Source organism: Rhinopithecus roxellana, chromosome 2 (genome assembly GCF_007565055.1).
Source record: "Rhinopithecus roxellana isolate Shanxi Qingling chromosome 2, ASM756505v1, whole genome shotgun sequence".
NCBI classification, from domain to species: domain Eukaryota; kingdom Metazoa; phylum Chordata; class Mammalia; order Primates; family Cercopithecidae; genus Rhinopithecus; species Rhinopithecus roxellana.
In genome coordinates this window covers 131666922-131693988 of record NC_044550.1, presented here as the reverse complement: position 1 = coordinate 131693988, position 27067 = coordinate 131666922, and the positions used below count along the sequence as shown (strand labels likewise).

At 56.5% G+C, this 27067-nt stretch overlaps 1 protein-coding gene and 1 pseudogene across 3 annotated transcripts in view; both read left to right on the top strand.

Annotated features, from left to right (window-relative positions):
• Positions 1-26428, top strand: part of CPZ (carboxypeptidase Z) — a 30182-nt gene extending 3754 nt beyond the window's left edge. The window contains exons 2-11 of one of the 2 annotated variants that reach the window (XM_030921288.1): positions 2805-2837; positions 4510-4884; positions 7211-7423; positions 10518-10714; positions 11280-11441; positions 11816-11974; positions 18736-18871; positions 21047-21186; positions 25099-25198; positions 25929-26428. In XM_030921288.1, coding sequence (XP_030777148.1) covers positions 2805-2837; positions 4510-4884; positions 7211-7423; positions 10518-10714; positions 11280-11441; positions 11816-11974; positions 18736-18871; positions 21047-21186; positions 25099-25198; positions 25929-26284 — 1871 coding nt within the window. In that variant the 3' untranslated portion in view covers positions 26285-26428. The remainder of the gene's footprint in view (positions 1-2804; positions 2838-4509; positions 4885-7210; positions 7424-10517; positions 10715-11279; positions 11442-11815; positions 11975-18735; positions 18872-21046; positions 21187-25098; positions 25199-25928) is intronic. The other variant, XM_030921292.1, reaches the window with a different exon arrangement.
• Positions 17507-18354, top strand: LOC115894283 (annotated as a pseudogene). Its single transcript, XR_004054380.1, has one exon. The product of XR_004054380.1 is annotated as a 40S ribosomal protein S6 pseudogene (transcript).
• Positions 26429-27067: the final 639 nt, after the last annotated feature.

Sequence of the window (27067 nt, the reverse complement as noted above, 5' to 3'; positions counted from 1 at the left end):
GGAAACTGAGGCAGGGGCAGTGGTTCATCCTGGAGCCTTAGTGTCCTCATCTGTGAACCAGGGAGACTCAAAGCCACAGGAAGCCAGAGGGATCGCCTGTCCAGTCCCTGCGTGATGGTCCAGTCACCCGTGTGGGCTCTTGGTGGCTTTGGAGGAGCAGGTGCAGGGGTGGACACCTCACCTTGCAGCTCCCTGAGGCCAGCAGAAGCCCCAGGGTCAAGTCAAAGTTAGTTCTTCCACTCGCTCACGCCTGCTGAGTGAATAGACAAAGTTCTAGATTCACCCAGGCTTGCCAGCTCAGGGCCAGGCCAAGCTCAGTGCCAGCCGGGCACCATCAGAGCCCTGTGATGGGTACCCAGGGAGTGGGGACAAGGGCACTGGGCTGAGATCACCTTGATCCTTGAGCTCACTGTGCTGCAGCATCTGCCTCGGTTCAAGCTCAGTGCAGGATGAGACCGTGGGTCAGCTGAGTGTAAACCCTGCTCCCAGAGTGGTCCTATAGGCGGCCGGCTTTGCATACCAGTGCGCACTCAGGGCCCTGCACGGGATGGGTGCTCACACAGGGCCCTGCGTGGATGCAAGCCTTTCATCTGTTCTTCCCAATATCACCCAGTTGTCTTTAGCCACACAGACAGGCGGGTGAGAACACAGTGTTCCAAGCAGAATCCCGGACCAGCTTTTTTTCCATTCCTTTTTTCCTAAAGTTCAAACTGTCATGCCTCCTTTATGCTGCAGATGGGTGGAGTCTGGGGATGCTCTGGACCATGAAGGCCTGGGAATCACGTGAGGGTGCCAGGGAGGGTGCCCGGAGAGCCTCACGCCCACAGGCCCATGGCAGCCATCCAGGGGGGCTCAAGCTCCTCTGTGCTCATCCCAGGGCACGTTGTGGGCATCCGTGGGCATGGATGGGCGGGTACGGGCGGGTGGTCACACTGCAGCCCCCTCTCTCCAGTTAGGGCCGCTCCACTCCCAGATGCTTTAGCAACGCTTGCCTGTTGCTCTCCCACACTTAGCTCAGCACGGGCTCCTGCAGCTTGTCTCCGGGTTGTTCTGAAACCGTTGCAGGAACGATGCACACTGTAGCTGATGGAGACTGCTCCCCCCGGCAGATCTTGTGCTGGGCTCGGACCATGGGTCATCTCATCTCACAGCATCCCTGCAAAGTGATTATAATGAACCCATGTGAAATGGGGGAAGTTGAGACACAAAAGAGCCACTTGCCTGAGGCCCCCTGCTGTGATGTGGTGGTCTGGGGCTGGGCATCTTCCCTGTCCTCCACAACCCTTGTGGTTCATGGTCCATGTTCCCTGCCAGCTTGGACAGGGAGGAAGGGCGAACCCAAGGGAGCCACGTCTTCCCCAGGGCCTCCTGCACACGCCTGTTCCATACCCCGAGGCAGCCGCGTCTTCCCCAGGGCCGCCCGCACACGCCTGTTCCACACCTGGAGAGCACTGTGTGGACCTCTTTTGTCGTCTGTTGTGAGGATGGAAACGGAAACTCTCCTAGGAGTGCCTGGTGGTGGACGGGTGCCCTAAACGTCACCATCCCGCAAGAGCTTTGTGAGCTGAATGGTGCAGGGATCCAGGACTATGGTTGCCCAGTCCTCAGTGGGGAAACCGAGTCCCGAGTGGTTCCCTAGAGTGGGAGCTGCCTGGCCACAGAGCAGCCCAGGTCTCTCAGACCATTTGGAGAGTTGCCATGTGCTCAGCCAAGCTTTCACAGCCCCCAGATCCTAGGGTGAGCTCCAAAAAGCGGCCTGCCCTCTCCCAGCCTCAAGGTTCTGTCCCCAGTTTTGACTGGAGGTGCAGAGTCACAGCCAGGCCTTTTCCTCTGCTCCAGCCTGCTTGCCCCCATCTCCTTGGCCCCCTGCACCCACTCCACATGTCCTGCCTGTGGGTCATGTCCCCTTCTCCGGGGTCCTGCTGCTCCCACCGCCCAGCCTGCCCCCACTCTGGCCAGGTGGTCCCACATGGGACATGGGCCTGTCCCAGCACTAGCCAGGTTTTAAATCTGACGCCGGATTCCCCTCCTTGAATGTGTTCTCCCCGCTTGAAGCGCCCAGAGCCTTGGGTCCTGCTTCATACAGGGCCCTTAGCAGCCGGCATTACTTAGGGTTGGCTATGTTTGGCCTTCCCAGAGGCCTTACTGTTGGGTTCATGTGTCTGGGCTTCGGAAAGGGCCCTTGAAACCCCACGACTGCCAGGATAGTTTTGTGTGTTGGTCCTTTTTTCTTGGAAGAGGGCCCTTGACTCAGGAAACGGGGAGAGGCCACACGCTGGCGGTGTCCTTGGGGGCACGGAGCCTGCATGGCTGACTCTGGGAGGGGCCTGGGTCCGGGTGCAGCAGTGCCTGCTGGTGAGGGGTCTGGAGGCTAACTATTAAAACTTCTGGAGTCTTCTAAGGACTCAGCGGCTTATGGTGGGAAGCTTGAGGTTGGCTACGGTGGAGGTTCTTGTGCCACGGCACTCACAGGTGCCACCTCAGGGCTCTTCTGTCCTGGACATCAGGCTTGCAGGCACTGCGGCCTGAGCTTCGAGCCAGATGGATGCCACTGACCCCCACTGCTGTCCAACTGTCTGTCCTTAGGCAGGTCATGTGACCTCTCAGACGCAGCCTTCGCACCTGGGAAATCGGGGAGACTACGGCGTCTGCCTCAGGGGCTGCTGTGAAGATTCCATGAGAAGGAGCTGGCGGAGGGTGGCCCGGGCTGGTCCCCGCCTGCGCTCAGGGCCCTGGGTGTGTGTTGCCCGGTGAGTGACAGACGGCGAGCCAGGTCCCTAACAGTGCCATGTCTCTCTTTCCAGGTGAATGCCACAGGCCGCCGGCTGCAGACAGCGGTACAGTACCGGGACCTCCCTGGCTTCTGTTCTGTAGGAGGGCTGCGGCCCCCACACTGTCAGAGCACTTTAGGCAGCTGAGCCCGTGATTTCACAAGTGGGTGATGGATGACACAACCCATCCATGAAATCAGAACCCCCTTGTAAACAGCCAGAGAAAAATTAGACACAACAAAAAAAGACCAGCCAGGAAAAGGTGCACCGGCTTCCCACCGGGCTTTGCCCATGCAGCCCCTGCAGAGATGGCCTCTCCATCCCTCCCCACGCCTGCCTGCCCCCAGCCCCACTCCAGTTCCCGCTGCAGTCACACATCCTGAGTTTGGACCTTGCCCACATGCATTTCATGGTCACTGGCTCTGTGCCGGGCCCCTGCTGAGTCTGGGGTTGGGTGAGTCACCTCCCCCGCCGGGCCCCGATTTCCTCCTTGTGATAGGAGAAATGCCAAATGAATCTGGTGAGATGGCTTCAAAAGTGGCATGGGATCCAACCAATGTGGAGTGCTCAGGTCAGGACTGAGGACAGGGCTTGTTCCCTGAAAGGGTCGAACATTTCATCGTTGCCTCCTGACAGATTTGGGCATCTGGTGTATTCTAAGTAGAGGCTTTTAAAAAATCAGAAAAAAAAAAAATTTGGGGGGTACAAAGTCAATGACATATGTAAAATGTCTATTTTATTTTTGATTTATCTTATTTGTTTTTATTTTTAGAGATGGAGGTCTTGCTATGTTACCCGGGCTGGTCTCAAACTCCTGGCCTCAAGCGATCCTCCCATCTTGGCCTCCCAAAGTGCTGGGATTACAGGTGTGAGCTACCTTGCCCGGCTGTAAAATGTGGTGAGCAGGGCAATGTGAGGCAGAAAGAATCCTGTCCTTTCTAGACTTTGACATGAGAAGTGGCAAAATGTCATGACTTGTCCCATGCAATGCCACATCTGGAAAGTCCAGCTGAGGAAAAGAGGAGAAGGCCGTCTGGGGGTGCGAGCATGGAGCCAGCGGCTGCAGGGACACAGTCTGTTCCCAAGGGGGCTGGAGGGCCCTGCTAGGCCAATGAGGGCCTTAGAGATGGGGCATTTGGAGCTAAACAAACAGCTGTGATGAGGAAGCAGGAAGGTGCCCAGCAACAGTGAGGACCCTACCCCCTGCCTGGGCTTAAGGCAGCCCTGCAAGCTGCAGAGCAGAGATGAGCCCAGCCGAGCCGCATCTGTCATTATCTGCTTCTCATCCAAGTCCCGAGGCCCACCTGACCCATTAGGGTCCCCAAAGACACAAGACACCTAAAGCAGGGTGCGTCTTTTGGGACGTCTTTGTGCTGCGGCTGTGGCTCCTGGGTGGTTTGTGCCTGTCCCTGCCTAATGCAGCATCAGCTGGCTGCCTTCATGGGCCCTTGTGTGGCACAGCTGCTTTGCAAATGGAGATGCTGAGGCTCAGGGCAGCCTCTGCTGCAGCTCGCTTGCTAGTGGGTAGTTGAATCTGGTTGGTCTTAGGCGCCTTCTCTGGTCTCTCACAGTCTCTGATTCTTGCACAGTAACTGTTGTCCTGGTCCTCCCCTACCAGACTGTGGGTGCCCCCTCCCTACAGGCCCTGGCCCTGCGTGGGGTCCCCTTCATAAATGTCTGATGTGTGATGGTCAGGGCCATTGCAGGAGGGACTGACATGCCGACCCTGCCTCCCCAGTCACCTGCGTGGACCTGCAGCTCAGGACCTGCAGCGATGCTGCCTACAACCATACCACCTTCCCCACCCTGCTGCGGCACCGGTCGTGGGAGGTGGTGGAGGCCAGCTCCGAGTACATCCTGCTGAGTGTTCTACACCAGCTCCTGGAGGGCCAGTGCAACCCAGACCTGCGGCTGCTGGGCTGTGCTGTGCTGGCCCCCCGGTGTGAGGGCAGCCAGGTGCGCAGACCCTGCCGGCATATCTGCGAGGGCCTGCGGGAGGCCTGCCAGCCCGCCTTCGACGCCATCGACATGGCCTGGCCCTACTTCCTTGACTGCCACCTCTACTTCACGAGTGAGGATGAGGGCTGCTACGACCCACTGGAGAAGCTTCGGGGTAAGGGAAGGCGGCGGGGGCTGTCTGTGTGTACACAGGGTCCGGGTGGTCATGGAGGACCAAGAGCCACACTGGAAGGAACTTGAAGCCTTTTCCATCAGTGGCGACAGTGCAGGCATTGGTAGAGGGCGGGGCTGCTCCCCAGGGCGGCACGTTCCCCACAAAGGGTGCCAGGCAGGGTTGGGGACTCAGTGCAGATGGAGGATCCTCTCGCCGCCTAGGGCCCCCCAGCAGAAGCCTCCAGCCCTTAGGGGCAGTCTGGGGTGGAAGGGTGCTGAGTCCAAGTGGCGGCAGTGCCCCTGCCCAGGGTGCAATCAGGAGGCCTCGTGTTAGGGAGCCCGGGCTCAGAGTGCAGGGCTGGCCCCGGGGGTCCAGTTCTTGGCCACAGACCCTCCAGAACAGCAAGGACGGAGAGGAGCTGTGGAGAAAGGCTTTGGTGTCTCTTGCAGATAAAACAGTGGAGGGGGAGTGGGCAAGCCTGGGCCACCATGGGCTACTTGTGTCCGAGGTGTACAAGGCTGTCCCAGAGGGCCACTTGGCGGCGGGGCTGGTGGGGGCCCTGCATGGAGTCCCCGTGTCTGTTGTCTCACGAGTCGGTGTCCACCAGAGACCTTGCATGGTCCGCAGCAGCCTTGGCCAGTTAGACCGTCCTGTGTGAAAGAAATGTTCTATTCTGTGCTGTCCAAGACGATCACCACTGGCCGCATGTGGCCCCCAAGGCTTGGGATGTGGCTCTTGCCACTGAGGCCTGGACGTGGGCATCTCATCGCATTTGAATGGGTCTGAACATGCCTTTGAAGAGCCCAGGGCCAGTGTGTGCCACTTTCAGCTGTGCAGGGTAGCGTCCGCTCGTGGTTGGATTCAGAGGATCTGACTGCGGGTGCCACACATGTGCTGGCTCATGCGTCTCGCGGCAGCCTTGCTCCATGGAAGAGGAAGCAAAGCCTCAGGAAGGGTGACAGCGGTGGGGTCTTTAGCTGGAGTGGCCCAAGCCCATCGCAGATGGAGGGGTGGATTTGGCCATTCACCAAACAGCTACTGAGCACCCACTGTACATATGACTCTGTGCTGGGACGTTGAGGAGGGCAGGAGAAGGAAAGCAGACACACACCGGGGCCAGGCTCCAGCAAGCCCTGGGCTGTGGGCTGTGTCAGGCACTCAGGGCTGATCCTGGCACGTCTTGCATCCTCTGGTTCCCAATCGGAGAAGGGCGGATCCTGTCCACCCTGGGCTTCCATGCAGATGCAGTGGCAGGGTGCCCTTTGCCAGCAGGTAGGAGCCATCTGTCTGCAGAGCTGTCCCTGCAGAGACGCTGGAGGTGCCTGTGGGAGGCCAGGGAGGCGAGGAAGGAAGCCAAGCCCACAGCCCTGGGAAAGCCCAAGGAGTCACTTTGAGATTATTTTGGGCATCTCTACCGCCAAATTGCCGGCTTCCTCTGCTAGTCTCTCCCCTGGAGAACCGTTTTGAGCAGAAGCAAAACCACAGGGTGAGGAAGAGCTTGGAGAAACACATTAACTCTTTGTGGACCCAGGAACAGCCTGCGGCACCTGCGTCCTGCTCCTGTGGGCCTGGCTGCTGCAAAGCCCCTAGCGGGATGGAGGGAGTTGAGGGTCACCGGGGTGGTCTTCGGGGTGTCTCTATTCTAGTGGATGACAGGATGGTGGGGAAGCTGGTGCATATGTGACATAGAGACATTCGTATTCTGGATCCAGAACCCCTCCCTCTTCCCCCGACCCACTTTTTTCTTCCTCCCTGAAGTCCTTCCCAGAACCCCCTTTCTGTTTCCTTCCCGGGCTGGTGCTCACTGCTGTGCTGGTGAGGCTGTAACAGAAACACTGGGAAGCCTTACATGCAGCCGGAGGGGGCACCACAAGGAGGCTTCCTGTTTCCACCATTGGCCAAGCAAACGGAGCAGAATACTGAACTGCCCGAGTGCCACTGTCATGGAAAACACACCCAGGAAAAAGCCCCTCTGCACACCTAGCAGGGGTTTGCCCTGGGGCGTCCAGGGCCCCATATATCTCTTTTCCTTTCTGTTGTCCTGCTCTGTATTTTAGGAACTTCCCACAGTGGCCCCATAGTACGTTTATTCAGTCACATTATTCGGTCAGGAACCATGGCGTTGTGCTGTGTACATACCTCGGGTGTCATTTGGCTTAGATATTGTTGTAGGCACTGCAGAGGGAACTCTAATTAAAGATAGAGCTGTCCAAGCATGGCTGTCATGCAGAGGGGGCTAAGGGTGCTGTGTGTGGTCAGTGTTCCCAGGCAGCGGTAGGAAGCCTCAGGGCCTGACACTGACTGAGCCCCCCCACTGCTCCCCCAGGAGGCCTGGAGGCTGACGAGGCACTGCCCTCGGGGCTGCCGCCCACCTTCATCCGCTTCAGCCACCACTCCTACGCCCAGATGGTACGTGTGCTGAGGCGGACAGCCTCCCGCTGCGCCCATGTGGCCAGGACCTACAGCATCGGGCGCAGCTTCGACGGCAGGGACCTGCTGGTCATCGAGTTCTCCAGCCGCCCCGGCCAGCACGAGCTGAGTGAGTGCCCTTGGGAGGACCTGGCCTGGCCCCGCTTCGGGAAAGGGCTTGGGCTGCTCCACCTTGGGGCGCACAAGTTGGCTGGGTGTTTGGGGTCTGGGCACAGCTGGGACCCTCAGGGAGCTGCTTGGTGCAGGCCACGTCCCACTGGGCGTGTGCAACCACTGTATATACAAAGGAGGATTTCTCCAGATATCCATCTTACTTCAAAATTTAGGGTGGCAGACTAGGTTATTTGATAATAATTTAGACATCGATCCAGTAGCTGAAAAGACATAAAACAAACAGGAAATTTTATTTTATTTTTTAGAGACAGAGTTTCGCTCTTGTTGCCCAGGCTGGAGTGCAGTGGCGCGATCTCGGCTCACTGCAACCTCTGCCTCCTGGGCTCAAGTAATTCTCCTGCCTCAGCCTCCTGAGTAGCTGGGACTCCAGGCACTGGCCACCACACCAGGCCAATTTTTGTATTTTTAGTAGAGACGGGGTTTCACCATATTGGCCAGGCTGGTCTTGAACTCCTGACCTCAAGTGATCCACCCACCTCGGCCTCCCAAAATGCTGGGATTACAGACGTGAGCCACTGTGCCTGGCCAAACAATAAATTTTAGACAGAAAAGATCATATTGGGATGTGGGCTTGCAGGGAGATAGTAAGGTTGTCTGGGAGTCGCCTGGGAGGCTGGAGGGAGGAGGGCACCATCCCGGCATGTCACAGGCATAAGTCAGGGAGGAGCAAAACAAAGGCTATAGGAGTGCCGGGTCCTTCTGTGCTTAGGAGTGTGTGGCCATACGCTGCATTTTTGCCGTTTGAAGACCTTGTCCTGGCACACTGGACCCCAGGCAAGTCTGTACAACTCTTGTCCCTGGGCACCAGCCTCTCCTTTTCCAAACCGCTCCAGGAGTGTGACACCACAGAATGCTATGAATAAAGAGATTTTTCTATTTTAAAAATCCAAGTCCGTTTTCATTCCATCAGGCTTTGGATCCTGTTCTGAAGCGGGAACGGGCAGTATGGAAAATGCTAGGCATTTCTGTTCCTTCAGAGGGGTCTTCCTGCAGGGCAAATTAGGAAATCAAATTTTATTGCTGTCGTGATTTGCTACCCTAAGTTGCAAAGAGCCACTCAGGCTGGTGGTGTCTAAGAATCTAGGATGTTCTAGCAAACACCCAGACCTTCTGGATGGGTGGCCTCTGTTTCCCGCGTGGGGAGGTCCCCCTCTCCCAGGGCACTGAGGACATTCAGGGTTGGAGTCTGGGGCTTCCTAGGGGTCAGTGAGTCTGAGTCCTGCCTGGGCCTCAGCCCCCAGCCACACCTGTCCCACGAGCACATTACTCAAATAGAATCGATTATTTTAGAAGCAGCCTCCATTTGACCCTTGGTCCCCAGCAGTTACTGAAAAATGCACGTGCTCTTTGTTTGTGGACTCAGGGGCCTTTTCAGGGCTGGCAGCCTCAGCCAGTCTTCATCCTGCTGGCCTAGGCAGCATGGACACCATGAACCCAAGGGCTCTATCTCTTACCAGGGACCAGTGGTCACGCCCTGGCCCCCAAGGCTCACTATGTTCCCCCTCCAACTGTAACATGCTCTGGGCAGGAGGCAGAGGCTCTCCCTACAGCACTGGAATTTGAGGGCAAGAGGTGCCCCTGTGCAGAAGGCCAAGAGAGGTGACCAGCACAGAAAGCTCCCAGGTCATTTACACCTGACATGTGGCATCTGAGAAATGTGGGTGTTTCCTCTCATCCCTAGATGTCCCTGGGCCACACACAGCTGGGGAGGGAGATGTCATTTTCCAGGGGAGCAATGCGAGGCTTAGAGAGGAGAAGTGACTTGCCTGTAATCACACAACTAGTAAGGCCATGGAACCTGGTCCACTCTTCTTCCTATAGTCCATCCATCCATCCATCCATCCATCCATCCATCCATCCATCCATTTATGCATCCATCCATCAATCCATCCACCCATCCATCCATCCATTTATTCATTCAGCCATTACACATCCAACCATCATCCACCCATTCACTCATACATCCATGCATCCATCCACTCATCATTCATCCATCCATCCATCCATCCATGTATTTATTCAGCCATTTCACATCCATCCATTCATCTATTCATTCATGCATCAGTTTATCCATTATTTCATCCAGCCATTATTCACTCATCCATCCATCACTGATTTATCCATCTATCCATTCATCCATCATCGATATATCTATCCATCCAGCCATCCATCCATCATCTATTCATCCATTCATCCATCCATTTATACATCTGTTCATTCATCCATCCATCCATTTATTCATTCAACTATTACACATCCATCCATCATTCACCCATTCATTCATACATCCATGCATCTATCCACTCATCATCCATCCATCCATCCATCCATCCATTTTATTCAGCCATTTCACATCCATCCATTCATCTATTCATTCATGCATCAACTTATCCATTATTTCATCCAGCCATTACTCATCCATCCATCCATCATTGATCTATCCATCTATCCATTCATCCATCATTGATATATCTATCCATCCACCCATCCATCCATCATCTATTCATCCATCCATCCAGCCAGCCATTATTCATCTATCCATCCATCTATCATTGATATATCTATCCATCCATCCATCCATCATTGATTCATCCATTCATCCATCCATCCATCATTGATATATCCATCCATCCATCTATCCATCCATCCATCCATCACCCATCCATCCATTCACCCATCCATTCATCCACTCAAGGGCCAACCACCTTTCCGGCTAAGCACCAATGTATACCTTGACTTCTTACACAAACATGAAGAGAGACCATCACTGAAATTTGCATGGATCAATGATAACATATATTATTCATATTCTTGAGTTATGCTAACTAATAATTCTGGCTAGGTGTAAAAAACGAGCTTAACAAAAGTGATGACCTTGATGAGACTTCATTATATACAGAGATTCCTGAGTCAAAACAAGTATGAATTGGTCCCAGCCCATCTGGTCATCCTTGCTGAGTGGGGGGCCTCATGCCTTTGGGGACCCCAGGCTTTGAGATGATGCCCCAAGTCTCTGTATTTGTCCCCAGTGGAGCCCGAGGTGAAGCTCATTGGCAACATTCATGGCAACGAGGTGGCGGGTCGGGAGATGCTCATCTACCTAGCCCAGTACCTGTGCTCTGAGTACTTGCTGGGCAACCCCCGCATCCAGCGCCTGCTCAACACCACCCGCATCCACCTGCTGCCCTCCATGAATCCTGATGGCTACGAGGTGGCAGCCGCCGAGGTGAGCGCCCAGATGCCTGGATTCTGTGGGCCACTGCCTGAACCACCCCCTCATTCATTCATGTACAAGTAGTTTATCTTAGCAGTGCTTAGCTCCTGCCTCTCTAGGAGAGGAGCATTCAGTAGATGTCGATACTGGCAAACCCCTGCTTCAGGGGCTGGGGAGAGGAAAGGCACTGAGAATTCTAGGTGTATTAAAAAAGGTGATGCGTGTGATAGAGGAAAATGGTGGATAGGGAGTTGATGGTGCCTGTGTGTGTCAGCGGTGGCCAGGGGAGCTCTCGGAGAGGTGAGTAACAAGCAGAGCAGGTCACTGTCGGGGATGTCCCACTCAGGAGGAGCAGCCAGGGAAGGCTCCGAGGCCGTGGCATCAGCAAGGAACCCCGGGGAGGGAGCCCCAGGGTGGAGAGGAGGTCAAGGGTCAGGTGCACCCCCGAGCTCATCACATGAAGCCGGGAAAAACCGAAGCTCCTGGCCTTGACCCTCAGCCAAGTGTGAGACCCATCTGGAAGGAGGAGGGTGGGGTGTGCTGACCCCACCCAGTCAGGGGTTGGCCATGTTTTCAGGGTGCTGGCTACAACGGGTGGACGAGCGGGAGGCAGAACGCGCAGAACCTGGATCTGAACCGAAATTTCCCGGACCTGACGTCTGAGTACTACCAGCTGGCAGAGACCCGCGGCGTGCGCAGCGACCACATCCCCATCCCCCAGCACTACTGGTGGGGTAAGGTAGGCGCCGCCGCTGTCCACGCCTGTCGCCACCAAAGGCATCCAAGGGTCCCTGGTTATTCCAGGCTCTCCGGAGTTGTCCTTCCCCGGGGAAAGGAGAGCCTGGTGCTCCCTCCCTGCCTCAGTTACCTGTCTGTGAAATGGGAACACCTCCTTGCTGGGGTGTTGGTGAGATTGCAGAGATTCATGTTGGAAATGCCTAGATCCCCACAGGGGCCCAGTGATGGGGGCCAAGTCCAGCTGGAGCATCGATGTAGAGACTGGTCGTTGATGGTCTGCACCATTGGAGCCCAGAGGGCTGCAGAAGCCCAGGGCATGGCTAGGGTCCGGCAGGGAAGCCCAGCCCTGAGGGTGGCCTCGTCTGTCCTGGGCAGGTGGCCCCGGAGACGAAGGCAATCATGAAGTGGATGCAGACCATACCCTTCGTGCTCTCGGCCAGCCTTCATGGGGGCGACCTGGTGGTGTCCTACCCCTTCGACTTCTCCAAGCACCCCCAGGAGGAGAAGATGTTTTCTCCCACGCCCGATGAGAAGGTGAGAGGGCTGCGGGGTGTGTGCAGGGGAGGGAGACGGTGTGCGCGGTCCCCTTGGAGCTGGTGCCCCTCCAGTCCTGAGCTCAGTGAAGACGATGCTCCTGGGAAACTGCTCAGAGCCCGTCAGCACCACCCGCCCTAGGCCCAGCTCTGCAGAGAAGCGCCCTCCTCCTGGAAGTCTGCGACCTCAGGAGCCTTCGCTCCCCTGGTCTCCCCAAGGCTGGCTGCACTGCCTTTCACATGTCCCTATCTGGGAGCTCCTGGGGTGGGGACCCTGGCTCAGTGCCGCTGTTGCTCTGAGCTATGCCCTGCACCTGGAGGGGTCCCCAGTGCGTTCCACCGCAGGGGGTGCGTTTCCGAGAAGCGCCGGCAGAGGGCAGTGCTGCAGCGCGCATGGTGCCCGCCCGTCCTGCTTCTCGGGGGTCATGCTTGCTTCTCTCGCGCTGGGCTCCTCGGGATGGGGGAGTTCTGGTCCCACCGTCCACTGGGCCCTTAGGTGAGGCCCTCCCTTTTCTGGGCCTCAGTTTCTCCTACTGTTCGTAGAGCAGCCGGCGATGAGACCCGTGATGATGCTGGGACCCTCCCAACCCACCCTAACCTTAGGACGACTTGCAGAGGGAGGGCGTGGACTTGGTCCCTTCTCACATTTAGGATGAAAAAATGGAGGCTGAGGGAGGGGTTGTGATCTGAGGTGGGCCCCAGCCTCCAGCCTCCAGCCTCCAGCCTCCAGCTTCCAGCCCCCAGCCCGCAGCCCCCAGCTGTGGATCCTGGAGCTTAGCTGCCTACACTGCCCCTCTCTAGGGGGCACTGCCCACTCCACCGGAGGCCGGGCCTGCCCTCCACCTGGTCCCGTGATGGCCCAGAGTCACTCCCCAGGCCTCCCGTGGAGAGCCAGGCCTGCCCTCCACCTCCCTCCGGGCACTTTCCCTTGGTGTTTGGGGGAAGGGGCAGGGAGAGAGGGACTGGCCCTGGATGGGCAAGTGCCAGGTGCCAGGCCCCGACAGTGGCATTCACATGTCGTTTGTTCTCCTTTCTGAGGCCACCCGGCCGGGCACATAGCTGGGCCCGCGATTGGCACTCAGATATCAACCCTGCCTCACCTGGCCCCTCCGGCCCCTCCCTGTCCTGGGGCCATCACTGGAAATGCAATGGTACTGGTCCCTGCGCTGGGGGTCCTCAGCCTAGGGTGGGAGATGGAGCCTGAAACTGGCAAGGAGAAGATCGCCAGGGCTGCAGGAGGGCTGTGAGTGCACGTGTGTGCATGGATGCCTGTGTGTGCGTGTGCATTCATGTGCACAAGTGCATGTGTCGCAGGGGGAACCCCCAGCCTGGTCTAGGACTTCAAGAGGGCTTCCCTGAGGTGGTGGTTTCCCAAAAGGACCCCACAGATGAGGTGGAGATTTCCAGCTGCGGGGCAGGGAGGGGCACTGGAGGCACAGGCCACCTGGTGCAGAGACCCAGGGGAGCCCCAGGGAGCCGGGTGCAGGGAATGCTGTGGCCCAGCGGGAATGGGGAGAGCAAGCTGAGCACCCTGTGGACCCGGGGCGGTGACAGCAACACCTGGGCTACTGGCGCATTTGTCCTGCATTTGTTCATTCTCCCACCCATTCACTCCTTCACTTGTTTATCATTCACTAACTCACTCCTTCACTCACCCATTCACCCACTCCCTCACTCACTCATCCACTCACCCATTCACTCACCCATTCACTCACTCACTCACCCATTCATTCATGCACTCACTCCCTCCCTCACGCCCTCACTCATTCATTCACCCATTCAATCACTCACTCACTCACTCACTTACCACCCATTCACTCACCCATTCACTCACTCATTCACTCACCCATTCACTCACTCATTCACTCACCCGTTCACTCACTCACTCACCCATTCATTCATGCACTCACTCCCTCCCTCACGCCCTCACTCATTCATTCACCCATTCAATCACTCACTCACTCACTCACTTACCACCCATTCACTCACCCATTCACTCACTCATTCACTCACCCATTCACTCACTCACTCATTCACTCACCCGTTCACTCACTCACTTACCCATTCATTCATGCACTCACTCCCTCCCTCACTCCCTCACTCATTCATTCACCCATTCAATCACTCACTCACTCACCACCCATTCACTCACCCATTCACTCACTCACTCATTCACTCACTCATTCACTCACCCATTTACTCACCCATTCACTCACCCATTCACTCACTCACTCACCCATTCACTCACTCACTCACTCACTCACTCACTCATTCACTCATTTACTCAACCACTCACTCATTCATTCACTCATTCACTCACTCACTCATTGACTCATTCACTCACTCACTCATTCACTCACTCAACCACTCACTCACTCATTCACCCATTCACTCACTCACTCATTCCTCATTCACTCACTCATTCACTCACCCACTCACTCACTCATTCACTCCCTCATTCACTCCCTCATTCACTCACTGACTCATTCACTCACCCATTCACTCACTCACTTTCTCGTTAACTCACCCATTCACTCACTCACCCATTCGCTCACTCCCTTACTCACTCACTCACCCATTCACTCACGCATTCACTCACTCACCCATTCACTCACGCATTCACTCACTCCCTCACTCATTCACTTATTTACTCACTCATTCACTCATTAACCCACTCATTCACTCACTCCCTCACTCATTTACTCATTCACTCATTCATTCATTCATTCATTCACTCATTCACTCACTCATTCACTTACTCATTCACTCACTCATTCATTCAGTCACTCACCTATTCACTTATTGACTCACTCATTTACTCATCACTCACTCATTCTCTTATTCATTCACTCATTCACACACTCATTTTCTCATTCATTCACTCACTCATTCTGTCGCTCATTCACTCATTCATTCAGTTACTCATTCACTCATGCACTCATTTACTCACTTATTCACTCATTCACTCACTCATTTACTCATCACTCATTCACTCATTACTCATCACTCACTCATTCTCTCACTCATTCATTCACTCACACAGTCATTCACTCACTCTTATTCTTTCACTCATATGTTATTCCCACACCCCCTCCCTCTCTCATTCATTCATTGACGCTTGCAGGCAGTGCACACCAAGGGTGCAAGGGGTGAGGTGTCTGGTTCTCTGCTCAGACCTCTGCAAGTGCCCCCAGGGGTGACTGGGTGGCCTCCACTTCTGGCCTGGCCTTGCGCCCCTGTGCTCTTGGGGGCAATGGCCGGGTAGGGCAGGTGTCCCCCTCTGCACAGGCCCAGTGTCTCTCAGCCTTAGAACCAGATGTGAGAAGATGTCCCCATGGGGGATGTTCACCTCAATAAGTCCCATCAGAGCCAGAGAAAATGAGACTGTTCCCAAGCCATCAGTCATCAGGCGGTGATCATACAGTCCTGCAGCCAGCAGTGATCTCTGGAAACCAGGGTCCCAGGAGGGGCCTGGGGTTGGCCAGGGAGCATGAGACGGGCTGGCTGGGGTATGCCAAGGTACCCTTTTGCCAAACTTCCATGGTGCCCTACAGACGAGAGCCAGCGCCTGGGGGCAGTGTTCAAGGCCCTGCAGGCTGGCCATGGCTGCCTCTCGCCGCTCCACACCTGCCCCTCTGCCCGAATCCTGCTCACGCTCTGTCCTGCCTGCCAAGCCCTTTTTGGCTCTGCCTACGCTCGCTGTGGGAATCAGCATAGCCAGTTTCCCAAGGGCTTCCTGAGGCAGGAGCTGGGTGGGCTGGGTTTCCCATGGTCCTCAGCCTGTGTTCCTGCGTCCCCATTCAGTCGTGGCTTCCCCGCTTCTACCTGGTTTCATTTATCTGTGTGTCTTCCTTGCCCACGTGTGCCCAGCCTCTGGACCAAAAGCTCCTCTGATGTCCTTGTCCCGCACCTGCCCTCCCAGGTCAGGCCTGTCTTAGCCAGACCTGGGCTCCTGCACCCCAGGGTTTTGGGGACTGGTGGTCGGCAGCCACCTTCCATGCCTTAGCCCTAGAGAATGACTAGTGATGGGAGGGAGGCCCCAGGCAAGGGTGGGGAGGAGGGACTGTAGGGCAGGAGGCCTTGTGGGGAGAAAGTGTGACATGGTGGGTTGGGTCAGGAGCAGACTTTGGAGAGAGTCTGTTCCCACCCTCCTACCCGCCAAGCCTACACTCTGTCATGTTGATGGATAAAGGCAGGTCAGAGGTGAGATGCGGGTAGAATGTAGTAGACGTGTCCTGGGCAGATGGACCCTTTGTTGGGCGTGATTCGTTCTTGATGGGAAAGTCCAGTGAGCCTTCCCGCTATGAGGCGGGGCAGGCAACTCCCGAGCTGATGCTGGTCCCACCCACAGGTGCGGGGGCTGCTGGTAGGATAGTGGTCCATGGTCCGCTACCCTGGAACCATAGGGCCTGAGTGGGGTTCTGTTTGGGCCCTTGGTTTGTATCTGTGGGACTGAGTCCAGATGGCACAGCCTCACTTCTGAGGAGCTGGACCCATTCCCCACCTCCCCCAAATCCCATGTCTGGGAGTCCGAGTCGCATGACCCCCACCAGGGAGAGATCTTCACTCTGACCTGGAGCACTCACTCATTCACTCATTTGCTCGCTCACTCACTTATTCACTCATTCACTCAGTCACTCACTCCTTTACTCACTTATTCAGTCAGTCACTCATTCACTCATTCACTCACTCACTCATTCACTCATTTACTCACTTATTCACTCATTCACTCAACCACTCATTCACTCATTCACTCAACCACTCATTCACTCACTCATTCACTCAACCACTCACTCATTCACTCATTCATTCACTCACTTATTCACTCACTCTTCACTCACTTATTCACTCACCCATTCACTCACTTATTCACTCACTCATTCACTCACTGTTTCACTTGCTCACTCATTCACTCACTCACTCACTCACTCGTTCACTCATTCACTTACACATTCATTCACTCACTCTCTCGTTCACTCACTCATTCACTCACTCAGTCACTCATTCTTTCACCCACTCACTCACTCTCCCACTGGGCCCAGCCTGTCCACCCTCCAGTATCCTCCACTTCTCCTTTCTGACAGAGGGAGCCCCCTCCTCAGCACAGACTTGTCCCGCATGGTGGGGCCCTGATGAGCCCATGCAGGGGAGCCATTCGCCTACCTGCCCCACCAAGAGCCTCTGCCCAGGGTCAGCATGGGACTTACAGATGGCCGAGAACCCCCACGAAGGAGGACCTCCGGATTCTGCCTGGGGCATGGGCACAATGTGGGGAAGCTCTGGGCTGGGGAGGGAGGCCTGTGGGGAGGGACCCAGGATCCCAGCTACACATCCAAACATGTCAGGGGTGGCAGGTCCTATGAGCTGTGTTCTATGCTTCTACCAACTGCAGTGGAAGCTGGAGGGTGGGGTGGTCAGGGAGGGGCTTCCCGCAGGCTGAGTCCCAGCCTCTGATGGTGCTGGTCAGCCTGGAGTTGGAGCGGGATGGGGAATGAATCTATAATTATTCTTAGAAGAAGTTGGCTTTGCCTCTTTTTCGTGGCGCCTCGGAGGCGTTCAGCTGCTTGAAGATGAAGCTGAACATCTCCTTCCCAGCCACTGGCTGCCAGAAACTCATTGAAGTGGACGATGAACGCAAACTTCGTACTTTTTATGAGAAGCGTATGGCCACAGAAGTTGCTGCTGACGCTCTGGGTGAAGAATGGAAGGGTTATGTGGTCCGAATCAGTGGTGGGAACGACAAACAAGGTTTCCCCATGAAGCTGGGTGTCTTGACCCATGGCCGTGTCCGCCTGCTGCTGAGTAAGGGGCATTCCTGTTACCGACCAAGGAGAACGGGAGAAAGAAAGAGAAAATCAGTTCGTGGTTGCATTGTGGATGCCAATCTGAGCGTTCTCAACTTGGTTATTGTAAAAAAAGGAGAGAAGGATATTCCTGGACTGACTGATACTACAGTGCCTCGCCGCCTGGGCCCCAAAAGAGCTAGCAGAATCCGCAAACTTTTCAATCTCTCTAAAGAAGATGACGTCCGCCAGTATGTTGTGAGAAAGCCCTTAAACAAAGAAGGTAAGAAACCTAGGACCAAAGCACCCAAGATTCAGCGTCTTGTTACTCCACGTGTCTTGCAGCACAAACGGCGGTGTATTGCTCTGAAGAAGCAGCGTACTAAGAAAAACAAGGAAGAGGCTGCAGAATATGCTAAACTTTTGGCCAAAAGAATGAAGGAGGCTAAGGAGAAGCGCCAGGAACAAATTGCGAAGAGACGCAGACTTTCCTCTCTGCGAGCTTCTACTTCTAAGTCTGAATCCAGTCAGAAATAACTTTTTGAGTAACAAATAAATAAGATCAGACTCGGAAAAAAAAAAAAAAAAAAAAAAAAAAGAAGTTGGCTTTGGAGACGAAGTCCGGGAAAATGCAGCCCCCGCCAGCCTTCATTGCTCCAACAGCCCAGGATTTATAAACTGTCAAGCCAATCTACACATACCCTGTGGACACCATGTTTGTGTGTAACCTCAGGAGAGAAAGCCCACACTACCCGGCCAGGTGGGCAGAGGCTCAGTGATTACCCCAGATACCCAGGGGACCTGGCCCTGAAGTCCAGCAGTGCCAGACTGCCTGTGACCCACCTCTGGGCCCTCACATACACTGTGTCCTCTGCGGGACACCGTTCCCCTCTCCTATCTCTGATCCCCTCACTGACCCCAGCTCACAGGACATCCTGCAGGGTACCCTTTCCTTATCTGAGCCAGGTCTCTTTTCCAGATGTTCAAGCTGCTGTCCAGAGCCTATGCTGACGTCCACCCCATGATGATGGACAGGTCGGAGAACAGATGTGGAGGCAACTTCCTGAAGAGGGGGAGCATCATCAATGGGGCGGACTGGTACAGCTTCACAGGAGGTGCGACTTCTGCGGGAGGGGCTGGGGTGGGAGTCGGGGAGTGCAGAGCCTGGATGGGGCGGGGCTGGGGTGGGGGTGGGGGTAGGGGTGGGGGTGTGGAGGCTGGGTGGGGCAGGGGCAGGGCCTAACTCCAAGGTCTGCTGCTGGGATCCAGTTGGAGACCCTGGAAAACAGGGTGGTGCCTCGCCTGATGGAGAGGAGGCTGGCTTGAGTTTTGGTTTCTGTCTTGATGAAAAGCTGTTGTGTGACTGCTGTGGAGGCCCCAGGCTCGCGGCTTCTGTAGTTTATTTTATGAACACTTACATTTGACGGTTCTACCCATGACCAATCCTTTGTGACTTTTAGGGAAGTGGAGTTGCCAGATGAAACGCTGGACTTCCAGTTAAATTGGAATTCCCAAGAGACAGTGAGGAATTGTTTTTAGGACAATATAAGGATGTTCCAATGCGTGGGATATGCTTACGAGAACCCGCGTGGGGTGGACCGATACTACAACTGTATCTGTGGTTTCTCTGGAGCCCGACTTGAAGCGTGTGCATTTTTATCTGCTCAATTTGCCCTGGGGGAGGCTGCACGAGAGCAATATAATGGGCACATGCCACTGTGTGTCCTGAGGGGCACCCGCCAGACTAGGCACACATGCTCTGGGCCCTGCCTGCACCCCTCCATGCCAGCACAACACAGATGACAGCACTGGGCTCAGCTGAGAGAAGGACTTGCTGGAGGCCCAGGGCCACAGGTGGCAGAGCTGGGACCCACGTGGCATCCCCTTCTGCCCCTTCCTCCCATGCACGCGGGCAGAGAAGGTGGCACTTCTTGCACACTCTGAAGCCACCTTCACAGCCCCTCTGCAGGAAAGGGTTCTCTGGTCTGAAAACTTTTCTCTCCTGCTCAATGACTGGCACCTGTGGTCTTTCCCCGGTGCGGAGCAGCCTCTTTCCCTTCCCGAACCCAGACAGAGGGCCCTGAACCCCGGTCATAGCCCTGTGACTGGGGTCTGCAATAGACACCCAGGAGCTGAGCTGGGAGAGGCCCCTCTCTGTCCCCTCTTTTTTTTTTTTTTGAGATGGAGTCTCACTCTATCGCCCAGGCTGGAGTGCAGTGGTGCGATCTCGGCTCACTGCAATCTCTGCCTCCTGGGTACAAGCGATTCTCCTGCTTCAGCCTCCCGAGGAGCTGGGATTACAGGTGCACACCACCACACCCAGCTAATTTTTGTATTTTTAGCAGAGATGGGGTTTCACCGTGTTGGCCAGGATGGTCTCGATCTCCTGACCTCCTGATCCTCCCGCCTTGGCCTCCCAGAGTGCTGGGATTATAAGCATGAGCCACTGTGCGTGGCCTCTGTCCCCTCTTGCACCTGACACAGCCCTGGGAAAGCAGGAGGCCAGGGACCAGAGCTAGCTGGACCACAGGGACAGTGACTGTGGCTACACTGGGGTCTGGGCAGGGACTGTCAACAGCAGCTGCAGGGTCGGCGGTTCAGGAGCCTTGAACTCCAGAAGGGCTCCCTGCTACCCCCTGTGGGTGCCATCGCCCTAGGCCTGCCTTGGAGATGGTCATGGCTTCTGCTGAACAAGAAACTCCAAAAGCAGGTGGCACAGAGGGCAGAAGCGGGTACAGCCGGGGTAGGCCCAACTTGCTCTGAGGCCTTCTCAGCTGGCCAGGTGGCTGGTTGTCCACCCTAGCCCGGGCCCGTGGTCTCTCTGGGAGATGGAGCTAATAGGATCGCCCTCCTAGACTCTTGTCAGGACAGCGTCTGGGTCAATGGACATTGTCACCATGGGGCCCCCAGGCCAGCAGCTGGGATGGCAGAGGCCTGTGTGGCTGCCCCGTGCCGTGGGCTTCTCTGTTAGAAACCGATTGATCCCCGACCTCACCAGAGACAGCACGGGGGTGGGGAAGCCTGTGGACTTTGCCACCAAGCTGCCTGGGCTCAAGATGCAGCTCTGCCCCTTCCTGTAATATCCCAGGCCTCCTTCTGCACATCTGCAAAGTGGGGATCATATGGCCCACCTCCCAGTTGTTCAGCCCCTCAGTCGTAGGAGGGGCGTCTGTTGCTGCACTCACCTGCTGCACTCACCTGCCTGCTGGGCGCTCAGCTGATGCCCCCGACGTCCCGGCTGTCTCTGTGCGGCTGACACCCTTGACCTCCCGGTTGTCTCTGTGCCACAGGCATGTCCGACTTCAACTATCTGCACACCAACTGCTTTGAGATCACAGTGGAGCTGGGCTGTGTGAAGTTCCCCCCCGAGGAGGCCCTGTACACGCTCTGGCAGCACAACAAGGAGTCACTCCTGAATTTCATGGAGACGGTGAGTTCTGATGGTCTCCAGGCTCTGGCCCAGCTGGGGCCTGGGTGGGGTGGGGCAGATTCAGGCTCCCAGGGCGGCCCCAGCAGCTCACTGCCCCTGCATGTTCACTGCATGCTCCTCTCGCTGCCACTTGTTTGGGGTTCACTGTCCACCATGCGCAACTTGAGATGCAGCAGCCGGCTCTCCTCTGCGTGCCCTGTCGGTGCTGGGGCGGCAGTGCCATGTGTTGGAGTCCCTGCAGCAAGGGTGTCATGACCTAAAGCAGCACAGTTAAACAAGGGAGCATGGATGTGGGCAGCCCGGTGAGGCGTCTGACCCAGCCTCGGAGGCCGGGGGGCTTCCGGGAGGCGGCCGCACAGCTTCATCTTGAAGAAGGGTAGGAGACATCAAACCACAGGACAGGGAGAGCTCCCAGCAGAGGGGAGCATACTAGAACCCCATGGGGCCTTTGAAACCCTCGAGAGCCGCGGGGGCTGTGGTGAGGACTCGAGCCGTGGGATGGGGCAGGCACTGCGCTCCAGGAGGCGCGGGAGTGAGGGCTGTGGGCAGTGGGGTAGCTGTGTGGCTCAGGCAGGGCTTTGGGGCCTCGGAGGGGAGGGTACAGGCAGGAAGTGGCTGGCAGAGCCTGGGGGCGGGGCAGGGCGGCCTGACTGAGGGGTGACTACTGTCATGAGGCTGAGGGCACCCAGAAGCAGGCAGGTGGGAGGTGAGTAGGGATGGCTGAGAACGTGTCTAAAATGACTGCCTCGCTGCCCCAGAGGGCCAAGGTCTCCCTAGCACTCAGTGTCAGAGTGGGGACCCTGTGCCCGTGTCTGCTCCCCGTCCAGCACAGCTCACACCGAGGGTGCTGGGGACCCCGAGAAGGACCCGGGATGTCACACGGAAGAGAGCCTGGGTTCTGAAGACACTTCTGTTATTTTTTTCCCAAGCGTTTTCAAGAATCACATGAATTGCATATGAGCACAGAGGCCCAGTGAGAAGCAGACCTCAGAAGGAGGGTTGAGCTGCAGCAGCAAGGAGGGGTGAGGGCACAGCACCGTACAGTTGGCGCCCACCCACACAGGGCAGCCGGTTTTGACATCAGGCGGGGCGGCAGACAGGGCCGTCCCATTTTATAGATGGAGTTGTGGTTCTGACCTGGAGTCTCTGGGCCACACACAGGCTCACGCTCCAGGCTCCCAGTGTCTGTGAGACAGCCAGAGGAGGAGACAGAGGGTCAGAGAGTCACATGGCCTGTCTGGTGTCACCCAGATCTGCTTGTTCCCAAGCCTTCTGTCCATGAGCCCCCTCCTTTCTAGAAAAATCAGGAACTTGCCTCCAAGTAAGAATTAAGTGAACTCCTTAGGGCAGCAGCCACTGAGGAAGGAAATAAACAAAGACCCAAACAAAGTTATAATGGAACATTCTTCCATTTGAGTTTCTTTCTGATGGCTATGCCGCAGCATTGTGCCACCTGCAGTGAGTCTCACTCTTCTATAAGCTCTTGTGCCAGGCCTGTGCACAATGCATTTTGCATCTGTCTGGTGAACATGAGGTTGAAGGAGCCTCAAATATGGCTGGCATTGCTCCTGGATATTACACGTGAAGTCTTGGGATATGAAGATTTACAGCGAGCCTGGACCTTGGAAGGCCGGGCGGTTTGCTGGCTGGCGGAGAGCTGGGTGCGGCCTCCTGATAAGGATCAAGCCTGTCGTGGCCAATTGAGGCTTTTTTCATAGTGATCCTGGCCAGGCCTCGGGTGGGAGTCTACATAATCCAGGGCTAGGGGAGGGGCGGCGTGGCAGCTCTGCTTCCCCGCCAGAGAACCGTATGTGCCCCGTGTTTCGTGGCCTTGGGCCCAAGAGCAGGGACAGAAAAAAAATCCATCCAGTGCAGGCTGATGTTGAGTGAGGGCCTTCCTGTAAGACACCTTCCTGGGAGAGCCCCTGCCCTCAGGTGGGGCTGGGGGAGGCAGAAGTGAGGGCTGGCAGAGAGGAAGCCTGGGGCTGTGGGACCCTGGGGTAGGCCCCCAGTGTGGCTGGTCATCAGGGAGGGCTTCCTGGAGGAGGAGGAGTATGATCTGTGTTTTGAAGGGTGGGAAGGAATTGTCCCGGTGAGGGGCTGGTGAGGGTATTCTAAGCAGAGAGGGCTCAGAGATGCTGTCTGGGGGTGAGGAGGATCCACGGGGCGGGGTGGCTGAGGGGCACGGTGGCTTCTCAAGCCGTCCAGTTTCTCCCCATCACCTCTCACGCAGGAAAGCCTTACTTTTTACGCTCTCCCTCCCGCTAAATGTGAGTCCACGAGACATTGTTTCAGGAGTGCAATGCCATTAGGCTGTGAAGTGTGGACAAGAGCATCCAGGGTGGGGGTCACAAGCCCCAGAGGGCAGCGGGCAGTGGCCGTCACTCCTTCTCCACCGCGTCAGGAGGGCTGGGACCCTGTGATGTGCTCGTCAGGATTCCATGTGCTCTGGCTTCCCCAAATTCCTGCGGCACAGAGACAAGTGATAGCTTGTGCTTGGTGGAGCTGGACTGGGTGCCCGCCCCCTGTTTAAGCCACCCGTGCCACTGAGGGCTGGGCGTGAGCCTGGAACGGCAGTTAGGAGCCGTGGGGTCTGAGCTCGCCGGCAGCGTGTGTCAGGCGAGTTGGTTTCCTCATGGGTCACTGTGGGGTCAGCCACGGTGGGATTAGAGTTCACATGCTGGTTGCTAAAGTCATCAGTCCTGCAGAAACCAGAGCTGCTTTGGCCTCAGGAACATTTTACAGCTGAGGAAACTGAGGCACCCAGAAGCAAAGGTTTGTCTGAAGTGAGGAGTCACTGGGGCAGAGCTGGTTCTCTGGCCCAGAGAAAAACCAGCCCCTCTCAGGCTCACGTCCCTGGGCCAGGGAAGGAGGACGCTCCTGTTGCCAGGGCCGGGTCCTGACCCTGTGGGCCCAGGCCCTTTGCTTCTGCGGACTCCTCCCTCCATAGGAAGTATTTAAAACTGCACTTTTACAACTGTCGACGTAAAGATGAATATATAGGAAAACAGTCTCTCCAACCTAAAAAGTTTTGCTTTTATCCTGATTTTAAGAGGAGCAAGATCATTTTCACAGTTTCGGGAAGCACAGCAGGGCCTGGCTGGGAGCCCTTTCCCTAGGGGATCTGTTGCTGCTGAGCCCCGCGCAGGGCCTGGGCATGGGGCAGCCTCGCTGGACTGACTCCTCTCCCCACAGGCATCCTGGTCCCGCTCAGCGTGACCTTCAGCATCCTTGGACCCCAAGCTGTTTTCTGCTTACTATAGCAGGGGCCATGTGGTGGTCTGTCATTGACTGTTTTAGAAGAAATGCGGATAGGATCGGCAGCTCTGGGAGGGGCTTTCCAGGGTGAAAACGTTGGCGCTGTGCGCGTGCAGGGAGCTTGTGTGCTGAGGATCAGTTCGTGCCAAGGCCAGGCGAGCGGTACCAAGGCAGGGCGTGCTATCCTCGTGTATGATGAAGAAACCGCGCTGCTCTAGCCAGCGTCCAGGCACTCAGCCCTCGTCCTCTCCGACACCCACGCTGCCTTCAGGAGCCTCAGCTCAGAGGGAACCAGTGAGTCCCGTTGTGGCTGGGAAGGCAGGGAAGGAATGCCAATCAGTCAGAAGAGTGGCAGGAAAGGGTTCTCTGCTCAATGCCCGTTGAGATGGAGTCAGCCCCGCCTCGGGCGAGATGCAGGGTCATTCAAAAGCCCGGAACATGCTCAGGTCAATTGCCAGGGAGGAAACTGAGGCTCAGAGAGGGGAGTGACTGACTTGTTAAAGATGGCAGAGTGAGGGCTGGCGGAGTGGGGCTCTGTGGGGTGGTTCCCCTGAGATACTGAGCTCTGAGGAGCATGTGGGGAACCAGCTGACGGCCTCCATGCTCACTGGGAGAGCTCACGCCATCTCTGTGGCCTCTCCTTGGTCTCTTTAGGTGCACCGGGGCATCAAAGGTGTGGTGATGGACAAATTCGGCAAGCCAGTCAAAAACGCCCGGATCTTAGTCAAAGGCATTCGCCACGACATCACCACAGGTGAGCACGTCCCTGGCGCCCACGTCTGCCAAGGGAATGCCACATAGTGGCAGCTGGCACCCTCACGCACTCATAGTGTGCCCAGCCGTTGGCAGGATGTTCCATTCCTTCCCAGGCTGGTTGGGTCGGGGAGGGTGGGCAGGAACCAGGGTCTGCGCCTGCTTCAGGCTGCGTCTCCTTGCAGCATTTGGTGAGGGAAGAGCTTGCCCGGCCATGGCTACTGAATGACGGGTGGATGCCTGTATTCCTACGAAAATGCCTCCTTCTCCAAGAGTGCTGGGGAGAGCCGACTCCACCCAGAAACCTGTTGGTTTCGATCCCAAAGTTCATACCCCATTGACAAGCTGGGATGTCCAGCCCCGTGCGGGCTCTGGCTGCCCTTAAAGGGATTTCACAGCTGACGAAAAATGGCAGTATGCTGTGATGTGTCACCTGGCAGAGATGTGGTCCAGAGAAGAGCAGGACTTTTGCTAACTGTGGTTGGGTATGGGGGATGGGAGTGGTCATCGAAGGTTTCAGAGAAGAGGGGGTGCCTACGCAGGGTTTTGAGGGATAAAAGAGTCTGACAGAGAAAAGAGGTGGAAAGAACATTCCAGGCTCACACAGAGGGAAGTGCACGTTTGGCGTCTGCCTCCCACGCCAACCTCTCCCCACTCACACCCATCACCCATCACCCCGTGGCTGGGTCTGCAGTCCTCCTGAGAATCATTTGTAATCTGTTTGTCCACAGCCCCTGATGGCGACTACTGGAGATTGCTGCCCCCAGGTACCCACATTGTCATTGCCCAAGCCCCTGGCTACACCAAGGTCATCAAGAAAGTCATCCTCCCCGCCCGGATGAAGAGGGCTGGCCGTGTCGACTTCATTCTGCAGCCTCTGGGGGTGGGACCCAGGAACTTTCTTCATGGGCTGCGGAGGACTGGGCCCCACGGCCCGCTGGGAGGTGCCAGCTCTTTGGGGGAGGCCACGGAGCCCGACCCGCTCCGGGCACGCAGGCAGCCCTCGGCCGACGGGAGCAAGCCCTGGTGGTGGTCCTACTTCACATCGCTGAGCACGCACAGGCCACGCTGGCTGCTCAAGTACTAACCCCAGCCCCAGCACCCGCCTGGATGTGGAGACCCAGGCCCATCTCCGCATCCCGGGCCCCTGGCTCTTGATTTTGTCTGCCACAGACATCCCACAAAGCCGCTGCCGTTTTATTAAAGTGTTTATATCCACTTTCCACTGGAACGAGAGGCTCTGTGTGAGGCACTTTCCAGGGAAGGCTAGGGACTGACCCTTGTTGCCTGGGGACAGCTGTGGCCTGGGCCCCATGGGGCAACCCCAGGCAGCTATCCTGCTGCCCACAGGCCCCGCTTGCAGGCCCGAGACTCCAGCCCATCTGTGCTGGGCCAGGTGGACTAGGTGGCTTTTCCCAGACCACGAGGCCTTGAACTGACTTCAAATGGGACACTGAGGTGGGCCAAGGGTGTGAGCCGCTGTAGGAGCTGTGCTCTGGATCCTGCAGCTGAAGATCATGTGTCCTGGAGTGCAGAGGAGAAGCGGGGGCGCTGAATGGGAGGATGGGGGTGGGCAGCAGGTGACCCCAAGGTAGGGTCAAGACCTCAAGGGCAGGAGAGCTGGCCAGAGCCTGGGGCCTCATGGCACAGTCGAGGGGACCACACTCAGGCTCACAGGCTTCCGGGGGGCCTGGCTCCATGGCAGTGGATATTCCTGGGCCCTCCCTCATCCCGATCATGCTACTGGGGTCCAGGGACCCTCTCTTGTCCCCTCTCTCACCATCCAGAAAGTCTGTCAGCCCCAGGATCCTCCAGGAAGGGGTCCCATAGCCTGAACAGAGAATGCGGCAGAGAAGGTGCCTGAGCCGGC